Source organism: Haplochromis burtoni, unplaced genomic scaffold, assembly GCF_018398535.1.
Source record: "Haplochromis burtoni strain Fernald_Lab_line unplaced genomic scaffold, NCSU_Asbu1 Contig_138, whole genome shotgun sequence".
Taxonomy (NCBI): Eukaryota; Metazoa; Chordata; class Actinopteri; order Cichliformes; family Cichlidae; genus Haplochromis; species Haplochromis burtoni.
The window spans coordinates 1,292,202-1,318,172 of record NW_024582499.1 but is presented as its reverse complement, the minus strand read 5'-3'; the positions used below and the strand labels follow the sequence as shown (position 1 = coordinate 1,318,172).

At 42.7% G+C, this 25,971-nt stretch overlaps 2 protein-coding genes across 3 annotated transcripts in view; one reads left to right on the top strand and one right to left on the bottom strand.

The window, feature by feature from the left end:
- Nucleotides 1-8,186: 8,186 nt before the first annotated feature.
- tsr2 (TSR2 ribosome maturation factor) lies at nucleotides 8,187-12,833 on the top strand. Its single transcript, XM_005931105.3, has 5 exons — nucleotides 8,187-8,310; nucleotides 9,449-9,539; nucleotides 10,297-10,388; nucleotides 11,527-11,685; nucleotides 12,456-12,833. Exons 1-5 carry the CDS (start codon nucleotides 8,233-8,235, stop codon nucleotides 12,564-12,566), a joined length of 531 nt encoding a protein of 176 aa, XP_005931167.2. The 5' UTR covers nucleotides 8,187-8,232; the 3' UTR covers nucleotides 12,567-12,833.
- Nucleotides 12,834-12,944: 111 nt separating this feature from the next.
- Nucleotides 12,945-25,971, bottom strand: part of srpk3 (SRSF protein kinase 3) — an 18,370-nt gene continuing 5,343 nt past the window's right edge. For both annotated transcript variants that reach the window (XM_005931107.3, XM_005931108.3), the window contains exons 3-17: nucleotides 24,137-25,269; nucleotides 23,910-24,018; nucleotides 23,735-23,822; nucleotides 23,561-23,648; nucleotides 22,653-22,759; nucleotides 22,399-22,564; nucleotides 21,999-22,024; nucleotides 20,277-20,369; nucleotides 20,133-20,184; nucleotides 19,835-20,053; nucleotides 18,745-18,842; nucleotides 18,535-18,642; nucleotides 16,518-16,587; nucleotides 16,309-16,401; nucleotides 12,945-16,153 (exon numbers count right to left, since the gene is read on the bottom strand). In XM_005931107.3, the coding sequence (XP_005931169.1) occupies nucleotides 15,969-16,153; nucleotides 16,309-16,401; nucleotides 16,518-16,587; nucleotides 18,535-18,642; nucleotides 18,745-18,842; nucleotides 19,835-20,053; nucleotides 20,133-20,184; nucleotides 20,277-20,369; nucleotides 21,999-22,024; nucleotides 22,399-22,564; nucleotides 22,653-22,759; nucleotides 23,561-23,648; nucleotides 23,735-23,822; nucleotides 23,910-24,018; nucleotides 24,137-25,269 (2,635 nt within the window). In that variant the 3' untranslated portion in view covers nucleotides 12,945-15,968. The remainder of the gene's footprint in view (nucleotides 16,154-16,308; nucleotides 16,402-16,517; nucleotides 16,588-18,534; nucleotides 18,643-18,744; nucleotides 18,843-19,834; nucleotides 20,054-20,132; nucleotides 20,185-20,276; nucleotides 20,370-21,998; nucleotides 22,025-22,398; nucleotides 22,565-22,652; nucleotides 22,760-23,560; nucleotides 23,649-23,734; nucleotides 23,823-23,909; nucleotides 24,019-24,136; nucleotides 25,270-25,971) is intronic.

The following is a 25,971-nucleotide window of genomic DNA, read 5'->3' as shown; positions in this document are numbered from 1 at the left end:
TCTTAGGGTATCTTACTAGTTTTGACACTTGACCAGCTGGGATAAGCACATTTGATCAACGTCTCTTTGATTGGATGTTCTTCTGCTTCTCTGCCCACTTTGTCTGTGGGACTGGTGTTTGCTCTGTTTTGCAGAGTCCTGTGGAATGTGGTAATTTCACAGTCTGAAAATGCACAGCTGTAATTTTTATATCCTCTCTGGTGAACGTGATGTGTGTGTCCACCAAGTTAATAAGATCAGTGAACTGTGGTTCATCCTGAGATTTGATTTTCACCCAGGTGTCATCCACATACCTGAACCATTAGCTCGGTGGTGTTTCAGGAATGATATCAGAGCCCTCTTCTTGACTTTCTCCATATGCAAGTTAGTCACAATAGGGTCAAGTGGAAAACCCACGGTGCATCAGTGTGTCTGTCTGAAGTCCTGGCCCTTGTATATGAAATATGTAGCTTGAAGTAACAGCTCTCAAAAATCTGAAACCTCACATTCAGCCTTGGTTAAATAATGCCACCCAAGCACTCAGACGGGTGTGTAGGAGAGCTGAACAAAAATAGAGGATAGACTTCTGGTGTCTTTTCATGTTCTTAGAGAGTCTCTGTTAAATTATCAGAGGCGTTCCGGTAAAAACAAAGTGTTTGTCTGATATTGTTTCTCACAACTGTCACAGACGACCCTGTTTTATTCAGCATTATTAACTCTGTTGTTAATCCTCCTGGTTCCTCCTCTCATAGAGTCCAAAGCAGTAGATGAGAATTTGCTTTTGATGCCAGGATTGTAAGTATTCGGTCTCATATCATCCCTCCTGGCTTTGACCCATCGTTTCACACATCCTCTGTTGCTTTTGACCACTTTGAATCTGTGTCTTTGCCCCTTAAAACCCACAAAATGTCTCCTGGACATTCATCTTGGCGACTGATGGATATTTTTGGCACTATAGCAAAGAGTTTACTCACTATTATCAATGGCAGTGGCATACTGTGGTGGAGTCTATTGTTTAAAAGCAAAACCTTGAGCCCACAGTTTTATCAGACTTCTGACTGATTTCTAAACTTCTTTCTAGTCTAAGGTTCTGGAGAAAGCTGTTTTCCTTCTCTCTATTCCTTTTTGGGTGAAAGCAGTGTTACTGAAGAGTTTCAGAATAAAAGGGGCTGGAATGGTTTAAATCTTGCTTTACCAAACAATTTTACAGCTTAGGCGTGCATCTTCCTTTCTTATGTGGAGCCACTCGAGTCCATTCTTGATCCTTTTTTCATTTTTAGATGCTTTTAGATGCTCTGGCAGTTGACAGTATTTTTATTCTTTGGCTTTTAAACCGGACTGCGTTCCGATGACTTTTTATCCACGCTGTTTTACTTATCTTCTAATCTTTTTTAGATATACAGCACTTTTTACATCTGTTGTTTTCAAATGTGCTTATAAATAAACTTGACTGGACAGAGACGCTTGGTTGGTGTCGAGGGTGGGCTTGTCCTCTAATCTCTTATGAGCTGGTCCGGTAGCTGTAACACAAGTGAAGAAGATGTAACAGCCTCATAAGAGGCCATTGTTTCATCTGGTGTCGTCCAGCGTGATTCGAATGTTGCGTTTGGTGCTGCACACGAAGCGATTCAGGACCAAAGCCAGAAACTTGGAGATAGGTGACAGAAATGATCATATAAAGTTGGGGAAACCTGCAGTCAGCTGACATGAGTGATGAAACCTTTTTTCCCACAGACAATGCTGAATCCAGATGAACGAAATCAACTTTCTGAGATTTCCTTATCTGGATCATTGAGTCTACACCAAGACATCTACCAGGAGGTTTTGAAGTAATGTTTCCTTTCACTGAAAGCTTTAAGGAGAAGCCAAATTCCTTTTCACCAGGACTTAGCACCACTCACAATGTTAAAACTGCTCCCAAATCATTTGCTGACCGTGTTATTATCATGTTATTATCATGCTTAATCATACAGCCAACTTGCCTGATCTGGATCCCACAGAGAATCTGTGGAGATTGTCAAGAGGAAGATGAGAAAAACCTGATCCACAGAAGGCTGCTGTCAAAGCAACCTGAGCTTCAGTAACATCCATACCTCCATGCCACGCTGCATTGATGCAGTAATTCATGGAGCCTCAAAAGAATACTGTGTATACAATCAAAACATAATAAACTACACATTATTACATTATTATTATTATTATTATTAAAATATATTCTACCCACAATTCTAATTTTAACCTTTGATTTTATATATTTCGGGTTTTTACTCAAAATAATTGTTTCATGTTTATTGAAGATGACAAATCTTTTTATTATTATTATTATTATTATTATTATTATTATTATTATTATTATTATTATTATTATATAATAGATACAGTTTTCAAAGGTTTCTGCATTTCCTTTTTAGATTGATCTTTGGAAATATCCTAATAACTTGAGATACTGGATTTCTGATTCTCATTAGCTGTAATGGTGTAATTAGCCATAAACACCAAAATGAAAACAAAAACCATCATTTTTAGTCAAAATATTCAAAAGTTATTTATTGAAATTACCACAAATGTATTTTTTTGTGATATTCAATGGTTTTTAGATGCACTAGTAGATTGTAGCAACACGTGATCCTGTTAGCTTTAAATTTGTTTTGTGGAAAATTACTGCAGTTAACACAACTGTCCTGTCAAATTAAAAAAAATAAATGATGTTCACGTGAGAATCCAGAGGTGAAGGTACTGTAGTTGCCATAGTTTCGGAAAGTTGTGGGTCATTTTCTCTGGTGTAAACGTACAAATACTGCAGATAAACTAATGCGCAATGATGGTTAAATGGACTAGTACTTAAATGGCTTTTCTATTCTTTTCCTCCCTGACATGCGTGTAAACATGTTTTATGAATGAGGCTTCTGGACTCCTGTTCGCGTAGCATTTATTTTATGAAGAGGATTTAGTTTGATGGTGAAGTCACGCGAACCAGCATCAGTTTGATGTTGGCGCTCAGACTCAGATCAGTGTGCCAGATGTTGATGGTCAGAGGAGTTCGGGATGACTCACCTTGTAGGTGACCAGGATTTCTGCCCCGCTCACGCTCAGTAACGTTTATTCAATTCAGTTTTATTTACACAGCGCTAAATCCCAACAACAGTCGCCTCAAGGCACAAATGTTATCCAGCTGCTGCACAGACTTTATGTGTTTTAAACCAGCTACCATTTGAAGACGCATAAAACATTTCTACAAATATATGCATCAGAGCCTAGACACAACTGAAATAAGCCAATGACTGCTCAGAGTGGGCGTGGTCATAGACAGGAACCAATCACAGCGCTCAGTGTCCTGGATTAAGACCCAGAGACTCTTCTGCAGCTGCAGCTCCATCGTTGCTTTTAAACCTCCTCATTTATTCATCCATTCATGTCAAAGTGTTTCTTTTCCCATCTCATTCAGACAGGATTTAATATTTCAGACAGAGCAGGTGATGAAATATTAGTCTGATACTCAAACACCTGCAGCTGCTGGTCCAGGATCTGGTCTGGGTTCTGGAGCCATGAAGGGTTTTTGGTTTTTTGGTTTTTTCTGAGGTTTCTAAATTCATATTTAGTTCTTAAAAATGGAGTTCACATCCAGATCAGCCCTCACGCACTGCAGGAAACATCACATACATACAGAGGATTCACAGATAAACGTGTGGGTGCTGAAATCAGTAAAAGAAGAAACAGAGCACGAGAAGGAGAGAGTGCAGGAGGAGGATTAAAAGCCTGCAGTGAAATCCTGTCTGAATGAGCTTTTATTCTGAAAGAAAAAGAAGACCAGCAGGATTTTCACAATAAATTGGTTGTCAGAGAGACAGAAAGCTGCAGGTCAGCAGCTGATTAATTCGACCCTCACTTTTCTGTCTGTCTGTGAGGACCCGTGATTTCATACTGTACAGCCAAAAGTACGTGGATGGCACCGGCTGGGTGTAGCCAAATATTTAGCATCTTGTTGCCTGTTAAAGAAGAAACTCCCAGTTTCCATCTGTTGTGTGCAAAGATGTGGTGATGATATAATGAAGTGTTCATTATTTAGACGAGGTTGGTTTTTTTCCAGGTTAAATCAAATATTAATGACATGTCTTATTTTATAAAGACTGAAAGTTTTATCTTGAAATAAACACTTGTTTTACTTTATATTTATCATGTAATTAGACGACTTTTTAAGGATGAGATTACTGAAAGATTTTAAGGTACTGCTGAAAGATTATTTTTGCAGTTTTAAAGTTCGTCTTGAGAAACGTCATCAGTCCTTTTGGGCGTTTGTGGTGATTTTACGGTTTAGTTCCACATAAATGTGTTTTTAAGGGATTTGTTGTGTTTGTGTTTTTAACACAAACAGCTGCATGTTACGCTGTCATGTGTGTACAGCTGTCCACATACTTTTGGCCATAAACTGTTTCTATATTTGCTGTGTTTATAAAGTTGATGTGATCGTCATTTCTGCACTGATAATAAAGGTTTCTGTTAAACTGATCAAGGATTTATTATTGTTATTATTATTATTTATTTTAATAAGCTTAAGAAAAATGATCATTTTTCTTTCTCTGAGGCGTCCACGAACTAAATTCTCAGACACATCAATGTTTCTAAATAGATATGGAAACATGACAACCACCTTCCACCACTTTAACCCAGTTAATTTGCAGTTTTTATTTCCTTTTATCAGAGGTAGCCTTCATCATATTCCCCAAAAAATTGTTGCATATGACTTTCAACTTTTGGCGGAGCACAGAAAGCAAAAGATGGTGACCAGCTCACCAGCAGGCGACATCTTCATCAACATGTATCAGAGTCCCCCTAAAGAGGGACATCTGCTCACCCTGAGCGGCACATGGGGGACTGAACAAAGCAGAAAGGGAACACATTCAGTGTAAAGAGCTGGTTTAGAGCAGAGTGCATTGGTTTTGGTGATCACGGGGCTCATGTGCAGCCCTGGGCCCGCCTACTGATGTATTACATGAAAAATGGCTGCACAGTAAGTTTAAACATTTCCCTTCAGTTTTATTTCTATAGTGCCAAATCGAAACAGCAGTTGCTTCAGGCTCTAAAACTCTACAATAATTGTATGGACAAAGTTTGCATCCAAAATTTTAATAAAGCAAAAGAAGGAAGCATAACACAGAAATACTTAGCAAATATATTTGGACATTGACACGAGTTTATGTTTTTTTCACCTGTTTACTGAAGCATATTCCAATTCTAGTTATATAATGGACATGGACATAATGTGCAGACCCTCAGCTTTCATTTGAGGGTATACGAATATTTATGGACCTACCTGTAACTGACTGAAAGCTCAAATGATCATTTTGGAGGATTTCTGGTTATTTTTATAAATTATATACACTGCCAATTTCCAATAGATGTATTCCCAGGACACTTTAAACTGTAAGGTAAAATAAATAGCAACTATCACAGAGATAAAAGCATGTGGAGAGAAAAAAACTCCCTTTTAAAAGGAAGAAGCTTCCATCAGAACGGACACCAAATATCTGCCTTAAAAGGTTGGAGTAACTGGAAAAGAGAAAAGATGAACACAAAGGCCCAAAGGGATGACAAACAGCAAAAGAATATATGAAAAACAACTCAGCAGGTTAGTGGAGCCATCAACCAAACATCAGGAATATGCAGGTCCAGTGTCAGAGATTCCTTTCTGTGGGAATTTATATTATTCCAGGAGAAAGGCACAGAGATAGAGCACAAACTGTTGAAGAGAGAAGACAGAAAGGCAACGGCATGCAAGAGCGGTACATAAATAAATTCAATGAAATTAGAGATGAAGAAAGCTCCTCCGGGCATATAGCGACAGAACTAATACATGCTTCAGGGTCACATTTAAAAATATAATACAGACTAAAAGCAACACAGCTGCTGCTGCCGGTGCTGAAGGAAACCTGGAAAAATGTGACTGTGAACATGTGAGTTAATATTAATAGGATCACTGGGGAGGTGAGGAAGCATGCGTTGCATCCATTCATTAGGTGAATATTTGAAAATGTCTGGAAAAGTGAAACAGCTGCAATAACACAATCTCCACAGCTGCAGACTCCGAGGTAACGTCAGCCAGTGAACTAAAATTCTTCTTTGTGCTTTGATTGTGCGATTAAAGTTTAGTTATTATCCTTTTTTCTTATTCTCTGTCTTGTGTTACGATGATGGATGTTCACTTTAAACATGGCTGAAGTTTTAAATAATAAGTTTGGCTATAAAAACGATCCCTATGAGCCAAAACCTCCAACATTTTATTCAACAGCGGTGCCGGGTGGAGATCAGCTCCATTTCATTAAATGTATGAATTGTTTAATACAGTTTCAACATGCAGTTCTGGTTGTGTTTAAAGGTCGTAGGAAGAGTGAATACACAAACAACAAGTAAATGATCTCAGGGTCTGCAGTTTAGGATCACATCCCTGTCCAAACACTATGAAACACTCGGACTGCAGCTCAGCGCCTCCCTGAGAATCTCTTTTTCACAGTGATGTTAATCAGTGAAAGGTGTTGAAAAACTCCTTAATAACTCTCACGAATGGCACACTGAGACCTTTTAATGCCATATTCCTGAGAACTTATTGCTTTCATATGATCTGGAACCTAACCTGCTTTCACTCAGGCCTCCATCCAGAGGCAGACATTTGAGAAGCCTCAAACTGAATCAAATCCTTTCTCAGACAGCAGATGAAGACAGCATGAATGTAGAACATTTCTAGGTAAAATAATAATAAATATTATGGACAGTAGGTTTGGTTTTTTTGTAAGTCTCGCTTATGTTTAGGTGGATTTCTGTTGAGTTGCTGCCACCTGCAGGTGGACAACAGAACCTGCACAGACCGAAACTGGACAACAGTACATATTTGATTCTATTATGCGTAAATACATACCAGTTAATTCATCTTACATTAGTGTTGAAAAGGATGATGATGGTGACCCTGAGAGGAAAGAGAAAAAATGCTGCAAAAGCTTTAAAAAAATCAGGAAAGAAAATGGAAGTGTTTCTGGGACATTTGACTGAACAGCTGCAAAGAACTGCAGTGAGGCACGTTCAAAAGAAGCAGAGGGTTCATTAGTGTTGTGAGATCTAAGGATGTAAGGCAATGAGTGATTTAATCACATTATTCGTTTAATACTCTACACACACGTTTGTTACTGTTTACTGTTAGCGTGTCACTTCCCCCGGCGTTCAGTCAAGTTTCTGTTTCCCAAGAAACGCTTCTGTTTTCTTTCCTGATTTTTTTCCTCAGTTTTTTGTTGCTGTCTTTTTCTATTTCCTTTGTGTTTTGTGTGCTTTTGCAGCATTTTCCTATTTGCTGGTGTGTGTTTTTTTTAAAAGTTGCAGTCCATTTGAACTCTCAGGGCCACCATACAATAACAGTTGAGCAGTCTCCTGTGTGTGTAATGTCTGGTTTAAAAAAAAACAAAACTAAAATGACAACAGTGGAAACCAGCAGCTACATCCATCATTTATATACAGTCTATGAGAGTTTACGTGTTTCTCCTTTTCTCATTTGTTATTTAAAAGTAAGTGCGGTTAGTCAATGGTCTTCCTAGTGGAAGACATTCCTTCAGTTACATAAATGGTTACATAATCTGTAAAACCTTAGATCTTCCATGTCATGTTCATCCATTTATGACCACAGTGTGCCCGTGTTCTGATACCAGGCTAACATACAATGTCACAAAGCTAAAATCATCTTAAACCGGTTTCTGGTTGTGGTAGAAAAGGACATGACATCATGGACAATTGTGGAGAGCTGGGAGTGGCAAAACTGATTAATTAAATAATGAATTAAATGTTTCATTAATTATTTAAAATTGGAATTAATTAATTAAATAAATATTTCAATAATTAATTAAATGGCCATTCATTTCATTTAAAACATTTAATTATTTATTTTCAGTTGTATTTAATTGATGGCATTTTAATTAATGATATATTTAATTAATTATTGACACATTCAATTCATTTTTTAATGATGTATTTATTTAATTCCTTTTGGCACTCCTGGGCCTCCACAGTACAATAATGTCAACATGGACGGAAAGTTTCCAGCACCTTGATGAACCTGACAATTAGAGCAGTTCAGAGTTTACATGCATGTCTGTTTATTTCTTTAGCTTTTTGTCACAGTCCCGTTTCGATTGGAAGGAGCACGCTTTTCCTGAACGATCGCTTCTGTCTGATCTCTGTTTCTGCACTCGGCTCCTTCCGTCTGTCAGACCCAACATGGCGGCCTCCGCGGCTTCACGTGAGGTCTTCACGGAGGGAGTCCGAGCGGTTCTTCAAACCTGGCCGGTTCTTCAGGTGAGTTAGAGCCGATCGAGTGCCTCCTGAGCGGCAGGCAGACGGGTCCAGCTGATACCCAGACGGGTTACTGATTCAACGATAACCGATATGATGCTAACATGCTAACAGCTTCTCACGTGAGGAGCTTATGTTCTGTTAAACCAAATCACAGACCTACACAGAGCATTTTTATGGCAGCGGGACCTTTTAACTGGATAAATAAAAGATAAATACAAAAGTCACTCTGCCACAAACTGACGGCGACTTCTACCTTGTGAGAGGAATGTTGTTTGTGGCTCAAGATGACTTGATATCATACATGAGGGAGACAGTTCACATATATCTCACATATTGTAGGTCAAAATGTCTTTTTTATGGAAGTGTAAATACCGGGAATCACTTTTTGGCACACGGGCGTTGTGTTGTGATTGTTTTTATGTTGCTAAGTAGACTGTAGTCGGCAGGATTTAGAAAGCAGTTTTATATCAAATAAACAGAAGACCTGTTTTGGAAGTATCTTCATGATTCTGCCTTACTGTACCCACATCATCATCAATCCAGTCCTTCTTGGCCAAGATGAGTGTTATTTATTGAAGCGTGGAGCTCAGTTCGGATGTGTAAAGATGGAGCTGCAATGCAGGAGGACAATTTGAAGACAAGGATTCGATTCAGCGATGTAGTGAAGCAGCACATGCAGAGAGTTGGTGTGACTGTAGACAGATGATCTGCTGTGGCGATCCCTAAAGGGGGCAACCAAAAGAAGGTGATGAACTTTGACCTTTGGATAGTTCATCTTTTTAAATGTTTCAAAATGATTCATTACTTCAGCAGAATGCAGGTAGAGCTTGGAGTGTGGGAGTCTGGATGCTGGGTGGTGGAGTCAACACAGTTCATGCACAAAGCATGAACTGTTTTTATTGGAAAATTACAAGACCAAGCAATATGAAAAAAGTGTACTTAAACAGTGTGTTCTTAATTTAAACAGACGTGTGGGGAGGATGTGTTTGAGTTGGGTGCCTGCAACATCTCGCAGGATTCTCTGTTTATCAGAATTTATTAATTAGCTTGTTTATTCTTAAGTCAACATTAGAAATCTGATGTTATGTATGATGTGAAGTCACAGCAATAAAATGTACCATCTCTGTTTGTGGGACAGATTGCGGTGGATAACGGGTTTGGAGGCGTCTACGGCCAGCAGAAAGCTGATTGGATGGTGGATGTGGTTCAGCAGTATTTCCATGACAACGGTGGGTATGTGTAGTTGTTACGGTGCTAATTAGAAGTGGGTGAACCCTTTAAATCGAGTTTAAGCTTTCAGTGATCATTAGATGTGATCTGGGTTGTCTCAGTTTGAGCTCGTGCAGCAAACAGGATGCATGAATAAAAGTGACTTTGAACCTCCAACGGTTCAGTCTGTTCTTTGAATCTGACAAAGGACAGCGTGAGATATGGATTACATTTAATGTTGCATAAGAAAAGACAAATAATTAGGCAAAGTTTCTGTCGATATCAAGTTGATTAAAGGGAAACTCAGTCAAGTGTGTCTCAGAGGTTTAAAGGGCTCCTGTTGTCCTTCTTTTCTGCTCCATGTTCACATCAAACCTAAGTCTCAAATAATGAGGTATGTATGTAAAAGCAACCCATGTGAGCCTAAAGGCTTCAGACTGCTCCAAATGCTCCTCAATAAGATGCCAGAGAAAGAGGGTATGTTTAATATGTTCTGCCTGTAGACGCTGAAACCCCGCCCACCTGTAGTTTAAACCCTCTGTTTGCAAGACGTAGCCTGTCAGAAGAAGTTTGGTTTAAAGGGAGATGATCTATAATATTTCAGACAGGATGAACTGAGGAGCAGTTTAAGATGTTTTGAACTGTGCGCCATGCAGAGCTTTACTAGTGGAGTCTAAGAATAGAAATAAGGAGCAGAACCACGTTTAATTAAACAGCGAAAGCTTCAGGGTCATTTTTGATGTTGTGTTAACATCTCCGTGTGTCTGTGTGTGTCAGCTGACCTGCAGCAGTACGAAGTCGAGGACTTCATCGCTGAGCTGATGGATCAGGAGTTCAATACAGTGGTGGATGATGGGAGTTTACCACAGGTACACACACACAAAGACAACAGCAACAACAGTGTTTCTTTTTTAAATCCTGTTTTTAAAATGCACTCATCTTCACTATATTTAAGTCTTCTGTGGAGAAAAGTAAACCCTCGGGATCAGAGGCTACATTTCTCATTCTCTGCATGGATATGATGTTATACTAAAAACATGTTTATGACATGTCTGCATGTAAATTCTGGTTATCTTCATCACCTTCCTGCCTCCTGATGTCAGCATTATATCTGCGTGGTCTTATTAACGTCGTCATCAGTTAGTTCAGTAGGACGAGCGAGGCATGAGTTCATCGGTTCTTCTTCTCGCCAGGAGAATATTTAGTTTAGTCTTTTTGTTGTGTTTATGAAAATACACGGCAGTTCTCGCGCTCGTACTGCCTCACGAACGAAGCTGCAGCGTTCACCATGATGTGATTAATGATGCAGAACTCGCGGTTGAAAATGGGCTGTTCGTGTTTTATGGTCGAGCAGAGGTGGTGCGTTCAGCCAGTCTGTGGTTTGCAGAACATAAACACTGTGTGATGATGAGCTCCCAGATGTTTCCATAACCCCGTCCGTCCATCCTGCTGCTTCATCACTTTTCTTATCTGATGCCTCCTCTTTCCTTTATGCGGTTTTTGTTCCTGGGTGTTTCCTGGTCGTCCTTTTGGAGCTGGCGTTGAGTCCTCAGAGATTCATGTCGGTCTCATCCTGGAGAAGAGTCACACCTGCTGCTTTTCTTCAAATTTAGCATCCACCTTAACAACACCTGCTTCTCTGTCACTTTGAAGTTTTGCTGCCTTTTGAACAAAAGCGCTGCGGATTCTGTTAAAGCGGCTCCGTTTGATCTCTTCTGCTTTGTTTGAGCCTCGTTATTTCTTCTTTCCTGACGCTTTCCAGGACGACTCGGTTTCTCTGAGCTCTTTGTTCTTGTAAACATTTAAGCGGCCAACTTTTCACTGTTCAAACCTCTAAACTCTCCACACAGTTGTTTCCTCATTGACGTCAACTTGTTTGAACGAAAGCGCAGCAATTAAAGTAGTTTTATTATTTTATTCCACACCGAACAAAAACTGAAGGAATGAACAGAATCGTCCGCTTAGTGCTGGTCTGAAGGTGATGTGTGTGTGTGTGTGTGTTTGTAGGTGTCCGCCAATCTGCTGCAGATGTTCGGTCAGTGGCGGCAGGGGGCACTGGAGCAGCTCAAACACACCATCAACACTCTGACACAGAATAAGAGTCAAAGGGCAAAGGTCACGGCTCAGCCCACACAGTCTGATGAAGAGAGCAACGATGACGCACAGGTACGGCTCACCTGACACACACACACACACACACACACACACACACACACAGGTCAGAATCAGGACTGTGGATTTTGATCTCCGTCACTCCCGCTGAGAATCTCTGAGCGACGTTCAACCTTTTTGAACGAGTAATCTGAATCTTTCACACCTGAATTACATTTTATAGGCTTTGTTAAAACCTGCAGCCCCATCAGTTGTGCGCCCACTCGAGCAGAAATCTTCAAAAAGTGTATTTTGTTTGAGTTTTGCAGTGTTGCATCCATTTTGATCTTCTAGCCGTGATTCCTTTTGTGGTTTAAAAATGACTGTATCACATAATTACGGAGTATTTGCCATGGACTGTCCAGTATGTGTCTTGCTTTCAGCTCCAGCTCCGGATGGATGGAAGGAAACTGTAGTTTGAAAATCTTTCAGCTTCTCTGATGCAGTTACATCCTCGTTCTGTCAGTTTGTAAAGTTGTGCTGCTTCTGTGCTCATATTATAGTCGTAAACAGACAGAAAACATTACGATATGTGGAGTGGGTGTAAAATGGATTTGGTTGCTGTTTTAAAACAAAACTCAAATGTGTTTCATGAAGTTATGAAGGTTTAAAATTCCTGGAAAAACCAGGACACTAAAAAGCCAAATATGGCCCCGCCCCGTGTACGTCAGGGGCTCATTCATAGTATGAAGACACAGCTGACTGAGGGCTTCAGGTGGGAACTTTTTATATATATATAGATAATGAAATCACCCGGGTTGAGTGATGGTTGTTTGTGTGTGCAGGAGATGGAGTGTGAAGCGTCTGGTCCATCGGTCAGCAGGACACATCCTCCTCCTCCCCCTCCTACTCAGGATGAAGAAGATGGCTGGACGGTGGTGAGGAAGAAGAAGTGAAGATTTTAGGATGAACTGTTAAACTGAGAGACTGAAGCAGCCGACCTTTGACCTACAGGAAGAGACTTTTTAGTGAAAGCTGGGCCTCAGCCTCCACCTGCTCCAGACTGAAAGGGTCCTGCAGGCTCAGAAAGGCGTGCTGTTTGTCGGCCGCCTGCTGGGACGTTCAGTCTGGAGCAGGTGGACGAGGACGATGTCCTTAAACCGGAGTCACTCTGCTTCCTGTGGATGAATTTTTTATTATTATTATTAAACACTTTGACCATACGCAGTGCTGTCGCTATACTGTACATCACAACATATAGAATTATACATCTTACTAGTACTGGGTCAGACAGACTTTAGCCTTCAGAGGTTCGTGCAGTTGCTTCAGGTTTGTGGAGACCACCTGAGTCCAGTGAACTCGTTTTCATTAACTATGTTGCCAAAAGTATTCACTCACCCAGCCAATCACTGAACTCAGGTGTTCCAATCACTTCCATGGCTACAGGCGTATAGAATCAAGCACCCAGGTATGCCGACTGCTTCTGCAAACATTTGTGAAAGGGACCCCAGCGTGGTACCGTGATTGGATGCCACCTGTGCAACAAGTCCAGTGAAGTTTCCTCATTACTAAATACTCCAGTCAGCTGTTAGTGGGATTATAGCAAAGTGGAAGTGATTGGGAATGACAGCAACTCAGCCATGAGGTGGTAAAATCAGAGCGGGGTCGATCGCTACAGACCTCCAAACTTTATGTGGCCTTCAGGTTAGCTCAGGAACAGTTCGCAGACGGCTTCATACTGCGTTTAAGAAACTGGTCCTCTGTGCTGTGCACCACTGCATGGATGACATCGAGCTGATGAGCCTCTCTACGGGAACACACCAGGTTCACATCCGACAGCTTTGTTCAAGCTTTCGCTCAGCTGGAATTTCAGTCTGCGTGGGGTCGTAATTTGAAATATAGACTGCCTCTATGTGCCAGAACTCCTGCTCTCCTTATTTGCTCTGTGCAGCTTGACTTTGCATTAAAGGAAAAAAATATATTTTTAGCAGCGAGCAGAGTCAACTGCAAATGCGTCTGCTCGAAATGCAAGCATTGTTTTGAGTGAACACGAGCAGCTTGGTCTACAGGCACCTGTAGTCGAACTACTCACAGCAACTTCTGGCCCGTGTCTTTCTCTGCAACCAGTTGCAGTTCTCACCAACCAGCTGGGGAATACACGTTTTTCCCCAAATAGGGAGGGAGGGGGGGGGGTCACTGATCGGTAACTGGGCCTGTGTGAGCGTGGCCTTAACCAGCCCACCACAGTTGGAATGTAATGCAGCTGCAAGTGGTGTTTTCCCAGGATCAGTTTCTGCCACAGGCCCATCAGCAGCTAAATCCGGCTCTGACACAGAATCAGCCCCGGCTTCTTGTACACTGATTTGTGTTTAAAAGCAGGCTCCCCTTCAATTTAAGCAGATGTCTCTCGTCATCTCAGGAGGTTATAAAGCAGTGAGAACGGCTTCAATCAAAGGCAACGTCTTCAGTTTCAGGTTTTTCTTCTAATGACTGATTTTAAAAAGTCAGAATTAGCCATGAAATAATTAATGCATATAAAGGAGGTGATAAACAGCAGTAACCCAGCATATACTGCAAGTGATCAATAAAGCTTCAACTAAAAGTCAGGTGAGTGTTCGTTCATCTTTATTTTCACAGAATAAACATTCCACACTGACATGTAGAAAAAAACAACCTTATTATATCAATGTGATGGGGAGGAGGGGGTGGGGTTATTTCAAGGCACTATTTATCATATGAACATAGAAAGAGGTGAGGGCAGGTGAACAGGGGAGGTCAGAGGTCATCAGAGGACAATTCAGTTTGACCTTCAGCTACAAAGATCAATACCATCATCAATAATACTGTGGGCGGGGTGGGTGGGTGGGGGTCAACTGTTGTCGGGAAGCTACAGTGTGCTCATCTAAACAAAAGTCATCAGGGAGATTCACGAGTCCTAGAAGTCTCTGATCAGTAATCAATAGTCATCATCTCACAGGTTCAGCAGGAAGTGACAAAGGGACAGTTAAATATGAACTCAGCAGAAATCAGAGAAATGCAGCTGAGTGACCGGGACAGAGACAAAGTGCAGGAAGGAAACTTAAAACTCGCTCATTCAACCGAGCCAAAGGTCAGCAGAGGTGAGAAGACTGAGGCTGAATCCAAATGTTTCCACCGTAAGGCTTCGTCAACACCGGCGAGGCTCATTGTAGCATTTCAGCATAGTTTTATATTTAATTTAAAAAATAAAAAAAAAGGCTGAAAGCAGTGGATTGCTTAGAAAACTGCGGGAGGAAGAACAGCAAAGGCAAAAGGTTCAGAGCAAAGATATCCTTGCTTTACTGAAAGTGACAGACAAGGATGAAGCAGATTAGGACGCGAGCCCAGCTTTAACTTTCCCGTCATTTTGTGACTAATAACAGATCCAAACTCTGGAGTAAAGTCGACACAAAGGTGCCAACGCAGCAAACACACAAAACAAAATCCTCTCGCTCATCAAACGCCCTCACACACTTCACTGGCATTCACTGGTGTCGTTCGCTTACAGTGAATGAAACGTAACTAATAAATATTAAAATTTACATTTTTTTAAAATTCTTAATATAAGGAACTTTGATGTGCTCTGATTCAGTTCTGCATTTCCTTCTGCCGCAAACCAACACACTAAACGTCATTTCCCATGCTTATTAACACTAAAACTATATTTAACGTCACAACACTACGCTAATATCCTCAAGCAAAGCCTGCAAAAATGCAGACTTTTGTGAGGTGTGCATAAAGAGATAAAAACGTCTGCGAGCGGCTGATAAAAGTTAGGAGCAGGGCGGCCCTGATCGCTGACGTTTGACCTCGGGGAGGGCAAAAAACTCACCTCCGCACAGTCAAACTTAATCAACACAGGAAGATCAAAGGAGGAAGAGTACAGCTTATTTCGCTTCAGTGGACACATCAATAAAGACTGCATGTTGGTTAAACTGGTCTTTAGAAACAGGCTGTGTTTACTGCTGCATCACCTGTTCGGACTCAAGTCCACCTGACTCTTATTTAAGCACAGGAAGTCGCACAGGAAGTCCCACAACAAGTCAGCAGGAGACGCAGGTTTAAGTTCGATGTAGAAAAAAGAGAAACTTGGAAGAACTGGAGTTTTCTATCAGAAATTATACTGAACATATTAAAATACTCACATATGAGACGTGAGGACTCCGATTCAGTTTGGATCCAGCCTCAGCCAATCAATCAATCATCCAGTTACTTCAGGAATCAGCGCAGACACATGATCAAGATAACAATTTCCCACATTATGTGAGCTCAACAGACGCATCCAACCCTCCCCGACCGCCGACTGTCTCTGCGTGCAGCCCCTGAGGCTGCGTGCGCATCTATGTCTGCAGCCACGGGTGCTGCAGGCACTCCGCCGCCGTCGCCCTCCGCTCAGGCTGCAGCTCCAACATGGTCAGCAGGAAGTCACTAAACTGAGCCGCCTGGTCCAGTGGCCACTCGTACTTCTCCAGCAGAACCTCGAACAGACCCCACGGCTTCAGGTTGGAGATGTGACGCAGGTCACCTGAGACAGGAAGAGAGGCATCTGGTTTTAAAAACAACCAGGTTCACTGAATAAGGAGGACAGAAAAACTCCCAAGCTTTACCATCTGCAACAAGAGTTCCAACTTCCCCCCCCTTTCTCTACAGTTTAGGATCACTGAAGGTAAACTGTCTCACCTCTCCTGCTGAAGTACTCTCTGGAGTACCTGCCAGACAAAGCGAAGGGCAAAGGAATCGGCCCCAGCAGCTCGATGATGTGAGCGATGTGATCTGAACACACAGTGAAAAGTCACACTGAGGTAGTGTAAACACAGTCAGTCTAACACTACAGTACTGTGTGTGTGTGGGTGGTACAGCTGAGTGTACTGCCAGCTGTGCAGTAGTACCTTCATCTCTGGTGTAGTCTTCTCCTGAATGGGGCTCGAACAGGTAATCTCCTGTTGCCAGCTCAAACGCCTGAAACACCAAAATCAATGATTCATTTAATCATGTGACCACTGACTGAATCACACATCAATAACTTGTCAGGGAAACACAGATGAAGGACACACGGTGTGTACATTCTCTGCATAGATCAGTGCACGCAATCAGAAGGTCTGCTGCCTGCACCTATAAGAATACCAAGTGAATTTGAATTTGCCTAAAGCAAAACGTCTCAGGACCGAGCTCGCAGTACAGTTTACACAGTTTACTCTGCCTTACAGAAACCTGGTTGCAGCAGGATGATTATGTTAGTTTAAATGAATCAGCACCCCCGAGTCATTCTACCAGAAACCTCGAAGCACAGGCCGAGGGGGCGGCGTGGCAGCAATTTTTCACACCAGCCTGTTAATCAACCAAAGACCCAGACAGACTTTTAATTCACTTGCAAGCCTGATGCTTAGCCTCGTCCACCCCAGCTGTGAAACTCAGAAACCAGTCTTACTTGTTATCATCTATCGTCCACCTGGGCCTTACAGAGTTTGTCTGATTTCTCAGACTTTTTATCAGATTTAGTTCTGAGCTCAGATAAAATAATTATTGTGGGTGATTTTAACATCCATGTAGATGCTAAAAATGACAGCCTCAACATGGCATTTAATCTGTTATTAGACTCAATTGGCTTCTCTCAAAATGTAAAAGAACCCACCCACCACTTTAATCTCACTCTAGATCTTGTTTTAACATATGGCATAGAAACTGAACATTTAACAGTGTTTCCTGAAAACCCTCTGCTGTCTGATGATTTCCTGATAACATTTACAATAATTGATTACACAGCAGGAGAGTAGACTTTATCACAGTAGATGTCTTTCTGAAAAGAGAAAGGCTCTCCCTCCCATTTGTTCCTAGAGTATTTAGAGTAGAATGGGAGGCAGAGCCTTCAGTTTTCAGGCCCCTCTTCTGTGGAACCAGCTTCCAGTTTGGATTCGGGAGACAGACACTATCTCTACTTTCAAGATTAGGCTTAAACTTTCCTTTTTGCTAAAGCATATAGTTAGGGCTGGACCAGGTGACCCTGAATCCTCCCTTAGTTATGCTGCAATAGACGTAGGCTGCCGGGGATTCCCATGATGCATTGAGTTTTTCCTTTCCAGTCACCTTTCTCACTCACTATGTATTAACAGACCTCTCTGCATTGAATCATATCTGTTATTAACCTCTGTCTCTCTTCCACAGCATGTCTTTATCCTGTCTTCCTTCTCTCACCCCAACTGGTCGCAGCAGATGGCCCCGCCCCTCCCTGAGCCTGGTTCTGCCGGAGGTTTCTTCCTGTTAAAAGGGAGTTTTTCCTTCCCACTGTCGCCAAAGTGCTGCTCATAGGGGGTCATATGATTGTTGGGTTTTTCTCTGTATCTACTGTACAATATAAAGCGCCTTGAGGCGACTTTTGTTGTGATTTGGCGCTGTATAAATAAAATTGAACTGAATTGACACCACCACACCAAATCTGAGACTTGCAAAATCTCTTCTGAGCATCATTTTGTGCAGTGACAGCCAACACTCCCATTACTGTGTGACCCTCAAACCAGTCAGAATAACAGAAAAACACAGATCAGCAACTTTTATTTGTTGCCAGATGGGTAGAAACTGCATTTCATAAACAATCTGTCAGATCAACCTTGAAACAAACAATCTTCATCAAATTATCCAGATCAGATGACTTTAATGGAAATGGGATCGTGCAGGGACCGTGTATAAAACACAGAGTTTAGGCAGAGTTGTTTCACACACACCACTGCTCTCATCTCGTTTATTTTAGAGAATTGCTTTCGAAATAAAAGGCCTATTTATTTATATACAGGGACAATATTTAATGGTTACATACAACAATGGTCTGATGAATATGCTGTAACAGTCAGACTGGGGAAAATCCCGCATGTAAAGCATGTCTATGTATTTTGCACCAGTGAGTACGTGTACCATGCAGGCAGTGCTCCAGATGTCAGCCGGGGGTCCGTACTCTGCTCCAATCAGAACCTCCAGAGCTCTGTACTGTCTGGTCTGAATGTCCTCTGTGAAGTGTTTGTGCTGGAAAAGAGACATAAGACGGGAAAAGAGAGAGGAGCCGTCTGATTGGTCTGACGGGAAAATAAACGAGAGGAAGAGATGACCGTGAAAAAGGATTCTCACCACCCAGCATGCATTTCCCAGATCAGCGATCTTCACTCTGATCTTGTCTGCGTTCTGGGAATCCAGAGGACTCAGGACAAAGTCGGAGGCGCTGAATGCTGAAATTTAAAAAAAAGGAAAATCAGTTAAACCTGATTGGCTTAACTGCTGTTTGTGTTAATGCAGCAGTTAGAAGGATTTGGCTAATTTGCAGACACTGAGTGAGGTGCTGGAAGAACTTCTGCTGGGTGGCTTCAGTGGTCACGTGGACAAACCTGGTGGTCCGGGGTGGTGGTGCTCTATTATTGGATTAGTTTGCCCATAACACCATGTTTGAGCATTAGCATGTTCATCATGAGTCCAGTTAGCAACAGGACATCCTAGGCTGCCACTCAATTCTAGATTTTCTGACTGCATCATCGGACCTGTGGCTGTAACTCTTTCAGCTGTTTGGATGAAGACGAGCCAAACTGTCAAAAGATCACCACTCGGCGGCGAGTAGGATCATGAGGTGGGGGAGCATGTCTGGCATACTAAAGCATATAGCGAGGGTGGAGTGGGAGCGTTTGGCAGAGGTCCCAGTCCAGGAGATTTAAACTTTCATTTGGCAGAGATTACAGGACTCTGAGAGTACAAATGGGCCACGTTCCACCTCCAGTTCAGAGTTCCCTAACCAACCATTGAGCTGAAGAAGTCCCATCAAGTGTGGTTAGCTTATGCTGTGTACAGAACATTTTTGGATAGAATTTTGGGGACAGTGGGCTGTCTGAATTGTTGAGTCTGAGGATCCCTTTGATACAAGGAGCACAAATCAGCTTCCTCTGAAAGATCTGTGGGAGGAGCTAAGAGTAGAACAACTCCTTTGCTTCATCATCATATCATTGTAGGGGATGCCTCCCTGGGCTGGTCCTCAGTCCCCTGATCAGAACCTGCTCTTTATCCTAAAATCTGTAGAATAACTTAGAGCAGTGTGAGAAAGATAGTAGTGAAATATAAAACTGGAAGTCTTTCTAGGGAGAATGGGCCAAAAATCTCTCAGTTGCTACAAAAACAGACTACAAACGATGACTAAAGGCGAAGTATTAAATTGAAACGTGTGAGCATGTCCAACCTTCTCGTCCACTCGAGTATCCGGACTGAGTAGAAAGTGCCGATTCAGACGTTGCTGACATCACTGAGCTGGAGAACCCTGATAGGCCAGAAGCGGGACTTGAGAACCGTCCGGGGGCGTGGCCGTTACACCCATCCTCAAACCAAGAGCAGTTGGACTCTGGGCTGGTTTTGCTATTGGCTATAGAGCAGGACGTGTTGCCATTGACAACCAGAGAGCCTAAGAACAAAGAAACACCGTATTTATACTGTGTTAGACAACAAATTCTACTTCGGCCTTTACTAACGGTCACACTCACCGATACTGTCTGCATCCTCAGCCTGCAGCACACCATCGTCTTCCTCCATCCTCTGAACACACAAACAGAAGAGTTAACCCTGCAGTACTGCTGGAGGACTGGTGCAGCATGTTTCACAGTACTATTACTGCAGTGCTACTGTACCTGTATATCAAACAGCCTCTCCTCTAACAACTTCTGCTGTCGCTTTGCTTTTCTTTTCAACTTCTTCTTCTTGTTTTTAGAAAGTTTTCCGATCTGCGCGCACACAGGGCGAGACAGGCAGCGGGACAGTGAGGCTTCAACAACAACAGTAACAATTTTATGTTTCTGTAATCAAGACGCTCAAACACACGCCTGTTGTTACTGACAACACACACCCATGCACACAGTTCCTTTTCTTGACCTTCGGCCAATCAGCTTGCAATAGTTTACTACAGCTATAACGTATCTGATACCTGTACTACAAGGCAGGATCTGAGGCTGAGTGAGGTAACTTCAGGTTTGAACTCATCTTTTCAGTGTCACAAACGCAGTTCTTATGAGAGAACAGCAGCAGGATAACTTATCCTGTTTGAGATACCTTAGAGCAGGAGTGGGAGAACTCCAGGCCTCAAAGGTCGCTGTCCTGCAGGGTTTAGATATATCCCTGATCCAACACAGCTGATTCAAATGGCTAAATTACCTCCTCAACATGTCTGGTAATGAACTAATCATTTGATTCAGGTGTGTTGACCCAGGGTGAGATCTAAAACCTGCAGGACACCGGCCCTCGAGGCTGGAGTTCCCCACCCCTTCTTTGCAGGTATGCAGCACATATAATGCTCACAGAAGGAGTTTCTCCAGTTTTTTGAGACCCAAATAATTTTTCATTCCTGATTAGCTTCAGTGAGAGATACAGTACTCAGCAGAAGTGAAAACATAATTCCTGCCTAAATTTCTGTCCCACTGGCAGCAAGTAATCTTAGAGCCATTTTGCTCCATATATAAAAATATAAATAAAAATAAAAAACCATATAAAAACAGCAAACCCTTTTAGTTGCACACCAGCGTATTACCAGGTTGATTGTGAACTTTTTACCTACTTGTGGCTCCATAGTGTAACATGCAAAAGGTCCCTGGTGTGAAGCTACCTGCTGTGGCGACCTCATGAATAAGGGAGCTTCTACATTTATTACTTTTGTATATGCCTGCTCTCCCCTGCTCTCACATTTCAACACGAGCTGAAGAATAATTATTTTAAAAATGATCTTGCTGTGCCTCAGTGTTGGAACGGTGATACCGATCAGTCTAATAATTCACACAGTCTGACTTTTTTTCTGGTTTTAACAGGACTGGTTCCAGGGCTTTCCAGTTTTACTGGCCACTCACACTGTTTTACACTCACACATCAATACAGTGCTTTTTTACACTATACCTGCATATAAAAATATGCTAGTAGACCTTTCCATGTTTCCAGTCGACTACATACTGCCAAACAATTGCCACTGGAGTTTGTGGTGATTCTAACTAAACGTATCAAGCCGATAATCTCCACGTGACTGCTTAGCCTGATTGATGATTTTAGGGTATTTGAAGCCAGATAAAGGAAAGATATCCTAGGTCAGGGGTGGCCAACTCCAGGCCTTGAGAGCCGGTGTCCTGCAGGCTTTAGATAACACCCTGGGTCAACACACCTGAATCAAATGATTAGTTCATTACCAGGCCTCTGGAGAACTTCAAGAAATGTTGAGGAGGTAATTTAGCCATTTGAATCAGCTGTGTTGGATCCAGGACACATCTAAAACCTGCAGGACACCGGCTCTGGAGGCCTGGAGTTGGCCACCCCTGACCTAGGTGTTTAGAGGTTGCACTTGAATACAGTAGGCATCACATCTGGAAACTTACCTCTAGATCCCTGGGAGCCGTGCTAACTAGAGAGAGAGACACACAGGGACAGACAAACAGGGAGGAAACGGCAGAAACAGGAAGAAGAAAAGGAGGAAAACAGAGAGACAGGAGAAACAGTGCAGTTAGAGCTGTGTAAGAAAGGAGAAGGAGACAGCTCAGAAAGCAGACAGGCAGGTAGATGTCTCTCTGGATGGAGTGGAAACCACAGCTCCCAGTAACTGTGTGTAACACGTCTTAGCATTAAACATTTCTGTTTCTCACTGATCACTGAGCTCACTGATCGATTTCTCACTTTGATTGGAAAACACTTGACAAAAGCTTCATTAGCAGGTTCCTGACACTTAAAAAGAGACACTAACGCTTCCTAGTTCCGACCAATCACATAGCAGCTGATTACCTGATGATCCAGAAGGGGGTGGGGCTCCAGCTCTCTGCCAGATAGTAGCTTCAGCTGCCAATCTCCTGACGTAAACCTCATCAACCTCCAGCAGGATGTTCTCTGGTTTGATGTCAGTGTGGATGATCTTACACTTGGTGTGGAGGTAATCCAGACCCTGCAGCACCTGCAAGCGCACAGCCGAGTCCGTGCGGGTCAGCAAGTCCAAGTCACTGTATATATACACTGTATAGATCTGTGTTTGCATGCGCTACCTGTCTGATGATGGCCTTGACACAGGCCAGAGGAAGTCCCATGTAGTTTGACTTGATGATCCACTTTAAGAGCTGGTGACCCAAAACTTCCAGAACCATACAGACATCTGAGAACGGCTGAGGAAACTAACAGCCCACTCTTTCTAAAATTAATTATTAAACAGTACCACACAAGTACCAAGTCTACTTGGTAAAAACGAATGGAAAAACATAATCAGCTTCCTCTCCAGCAAGTCTCCTTCACGGATGGATCTGTCCTGCTCTGCAGCCTCGCTGAGCTTCGTATAGCGGCTCGCTAACCGGTTCTTCGTGTGCTGGTGAATCTCCAGAACAGAACCAGCAGATTTGCTTTGATATGATGTCTTCAGCCCGCGTAGATTTACACAACACCACCTTAAAATACCTCAACAAATATAAAAATTCTTCATTGATAATAATCAGGAAAGTACAGCAAAGAGTTTAATTCATTCTCAGCTTCTTCTTCTTCTTCTCGATGTCTTTAATCTACCGACCTTAAGGGCGAAGAGGAAGGATTCCTGTTCACAACTGTGCAACGAAAGACCTGTGACTTTTCACATTTGCAGTAACAGGGCTCAGGATTGTGTCGATCCGAAACACTGTGGTGTATATCCACGGACAATGAAAGGATAACACAGGTCTTCATGTCTGTCCCACTGCAGGGCCAGACTGTGGCACAGCCGCTGAATGATTCAATGAATCACAACAACAGCGACTGGTCAGCTTTCCAGTATGAAAAAGCTACATGGGAAATGCTGGAGGTGAACTTTCAAATTACAAACAAGGGGGTCATTTTTTATATTGACCACTAATTAGCGTGTAGCGTCATTCTGAAAGATGGAAAAATAAATCTTTTTAAAAAGAAATTAGAAAACTTGGTTAAAGGATACGCACTCCATTGACTCCAGAGATCTTGAAGTCATCAATGAGCTGGACGATGGTTTCTCTGTAGGGGTCAGAGGGGTCGCTGTCTCTCACCTGGAAGGACAGACACTCTGGTTACCTGAGCCACAGCCCACGTTGTTGCCGTTGTTTAGAGAAAGCATAAGAGAGCAAACACTCACACATCGCAGCAGTTTGATCTCGTCCAGAGCCGTCTCAGTGTAATGAGGAGCGCTCTTCACCACTTTCAGCGCCACAAAACGCTTCTTCCTGAATCAGACACACATTCAGATCATGTGACAACAGAAACCGTGCAAAAAGCCAACGAACTGTCTTCAAAACATCATGTGTGCCTACTGCAGATCCCAGCAGAGCCAGACGGTGGAAAAGTGTCCCCAGCCTAGTTTCCTGACCACGTGGTACCTCCCGTTAAACAGATCGCCAATATCCACAGGGTAGTATCCACCTGGAGCGCACAGAAAGAGAAGAAACCAGAGCTTTTATTTGATTTTAAACCCACGACAGATCTTTACTGTTGCAGGGATCCAGTATGGACTCCTGAGGTTTCTCTGATAAATTCTCACCTTTACAGTAATCAGACGGGTCCTCCTGCTCCTCATCATCAGAGCCCAACAGCTGGGCTGGGGGTGGGGTTAACTCTGGAGGGGGCGGGGTCATAGCTGGAGGAGGTGAGGTCAGTTGATGGGTTGCCGTTGGCATCATGGGAGGAAGGCTAATGGGAGGTCCCAGAGAGTCGAGAGAGCGCATGAAAGAGGGGGAGGAGGAGCAGAGGGGGGAGTACAGGTGGGAGGAGACACTGGACGTAAAGGTCACTGAGGTAAGCAGGTAAGGATCGGGTTGGGAGGGGCTTAATGGAGGAGTGGGAGGAGCTTTGGCAGGATGCGTAGCAGACACTGACGGGGACTTAGAGGCATTGTGGGTAACCGTGTGCGGTGAGGTAGGAGGCGATTTGTAGAGCTCTGTTTGACCGTCTGCTGTGACGGACTGAAGAGTTCTGTGAGGCGATCTGGAGGAATCCTGGGTATTATTACTCTGAGTAACAGTTGGCAGTGGTTGGCTGGGACTGTGAGGAGAATGTGGAGAAGCTGCAGGAGGTGACCGGTTGCAAAACTTATAGCTGCTGAGGGCAGTTTGAGGAGGTACCAGGGGTTCCTCGGGGGAAATTATTGTGCCTAGAAATGGTGATGAGATCTGGAGGGGAGGTGGTGACGGCGTACGGGGAGCATTCAGCGCTGTGATTTCAGTGGTTAACGGGGGTGTTCGTATGGGCTCCTGTGGAGGTTCTTGGTGGGGTGCCATGGTGGTTTCATAGGGATCTTCTGAGCATGCTGAGGTGTTTTCATGTGGCGTGGTTACTTCTGGAGTGCTTCTAGGATCATCTGGCGATGTTGACATGTTTTCGTGTAGTGTGGTTGTGTCTGAAGCGCTTCTGGGATATTCTGGAGATTTTGATGCGCTTTTGTGCAGTATGGTTACTTCTGGAGTGCTTCTGGGATCTTCTGGAGATACTGACATGTTTTCGTGTAGTGTTGTTGTGTCTGGAGTGCTTCTGGGATCTTCTGGACATGCTAACGCGTTTCCATGCGGCGTGGTTGTGTCTGGAGTGCTTTCATGGGGTGGCAGAGCGGTCTGTGGGAGTGCTGTGGGTACCCTGCTGTCAGCATCCAGAGTCTGAAGGTTACAGAGGTCATCAGACCTGATGGTAAAAGAAAGAGTATATTGACATTTAGTTTGCTGACAAAAGTATTAAAGATAATTCAGCTGTGAATCTTAGACATGGGTTGCAGGGGAAAGCTATAAACTCACACAAGTGGCAGCTACGTGAGCCCGATCAGGATTTCTCTTATTTATAAAATGTTTCATCCACCAAAAGTCAAAAATGGACAGTGACAAAAAAAAACTACTTTTTAAATTAAATTTTAAATTAAATGCCTTTGTGTCTCTCAAAGGGCTAAAAATACCAATAAATGCAGAGATTTCAGTCGAATAAAGTAACAAAGACTCTGTGTCTCATCATTATGCAGCTTTTACATACGACCAGGGGGCCCAGTCGTGCTTAAGTGCAATCAAAAGGCACATTTTTAGCCAGGAAGAACCCCAGTTGATACAATAAGAAAAATAACAATGATAATTTCACAGTGTTCAACCATGTGGAAAGATTAAAAGACTTAGAGAAGGGAGTAACTCATGTGTAAGAAGACTACTTCAAAGAAATTTGAAAAGCTCCTTTAAATCTGGGAGAAAATAAACCAACGAGGATGAACCTCAGTCGCTGAAATGTCAAAAAGTTACTGGAAACGTTTCAGGAATATGAACTCTCAGACCACACGACAAATCAGGTGAAACCTCGTACACACAACAAAGATGCGGACAGTAAAATATGAAGGTCGAAGGACTC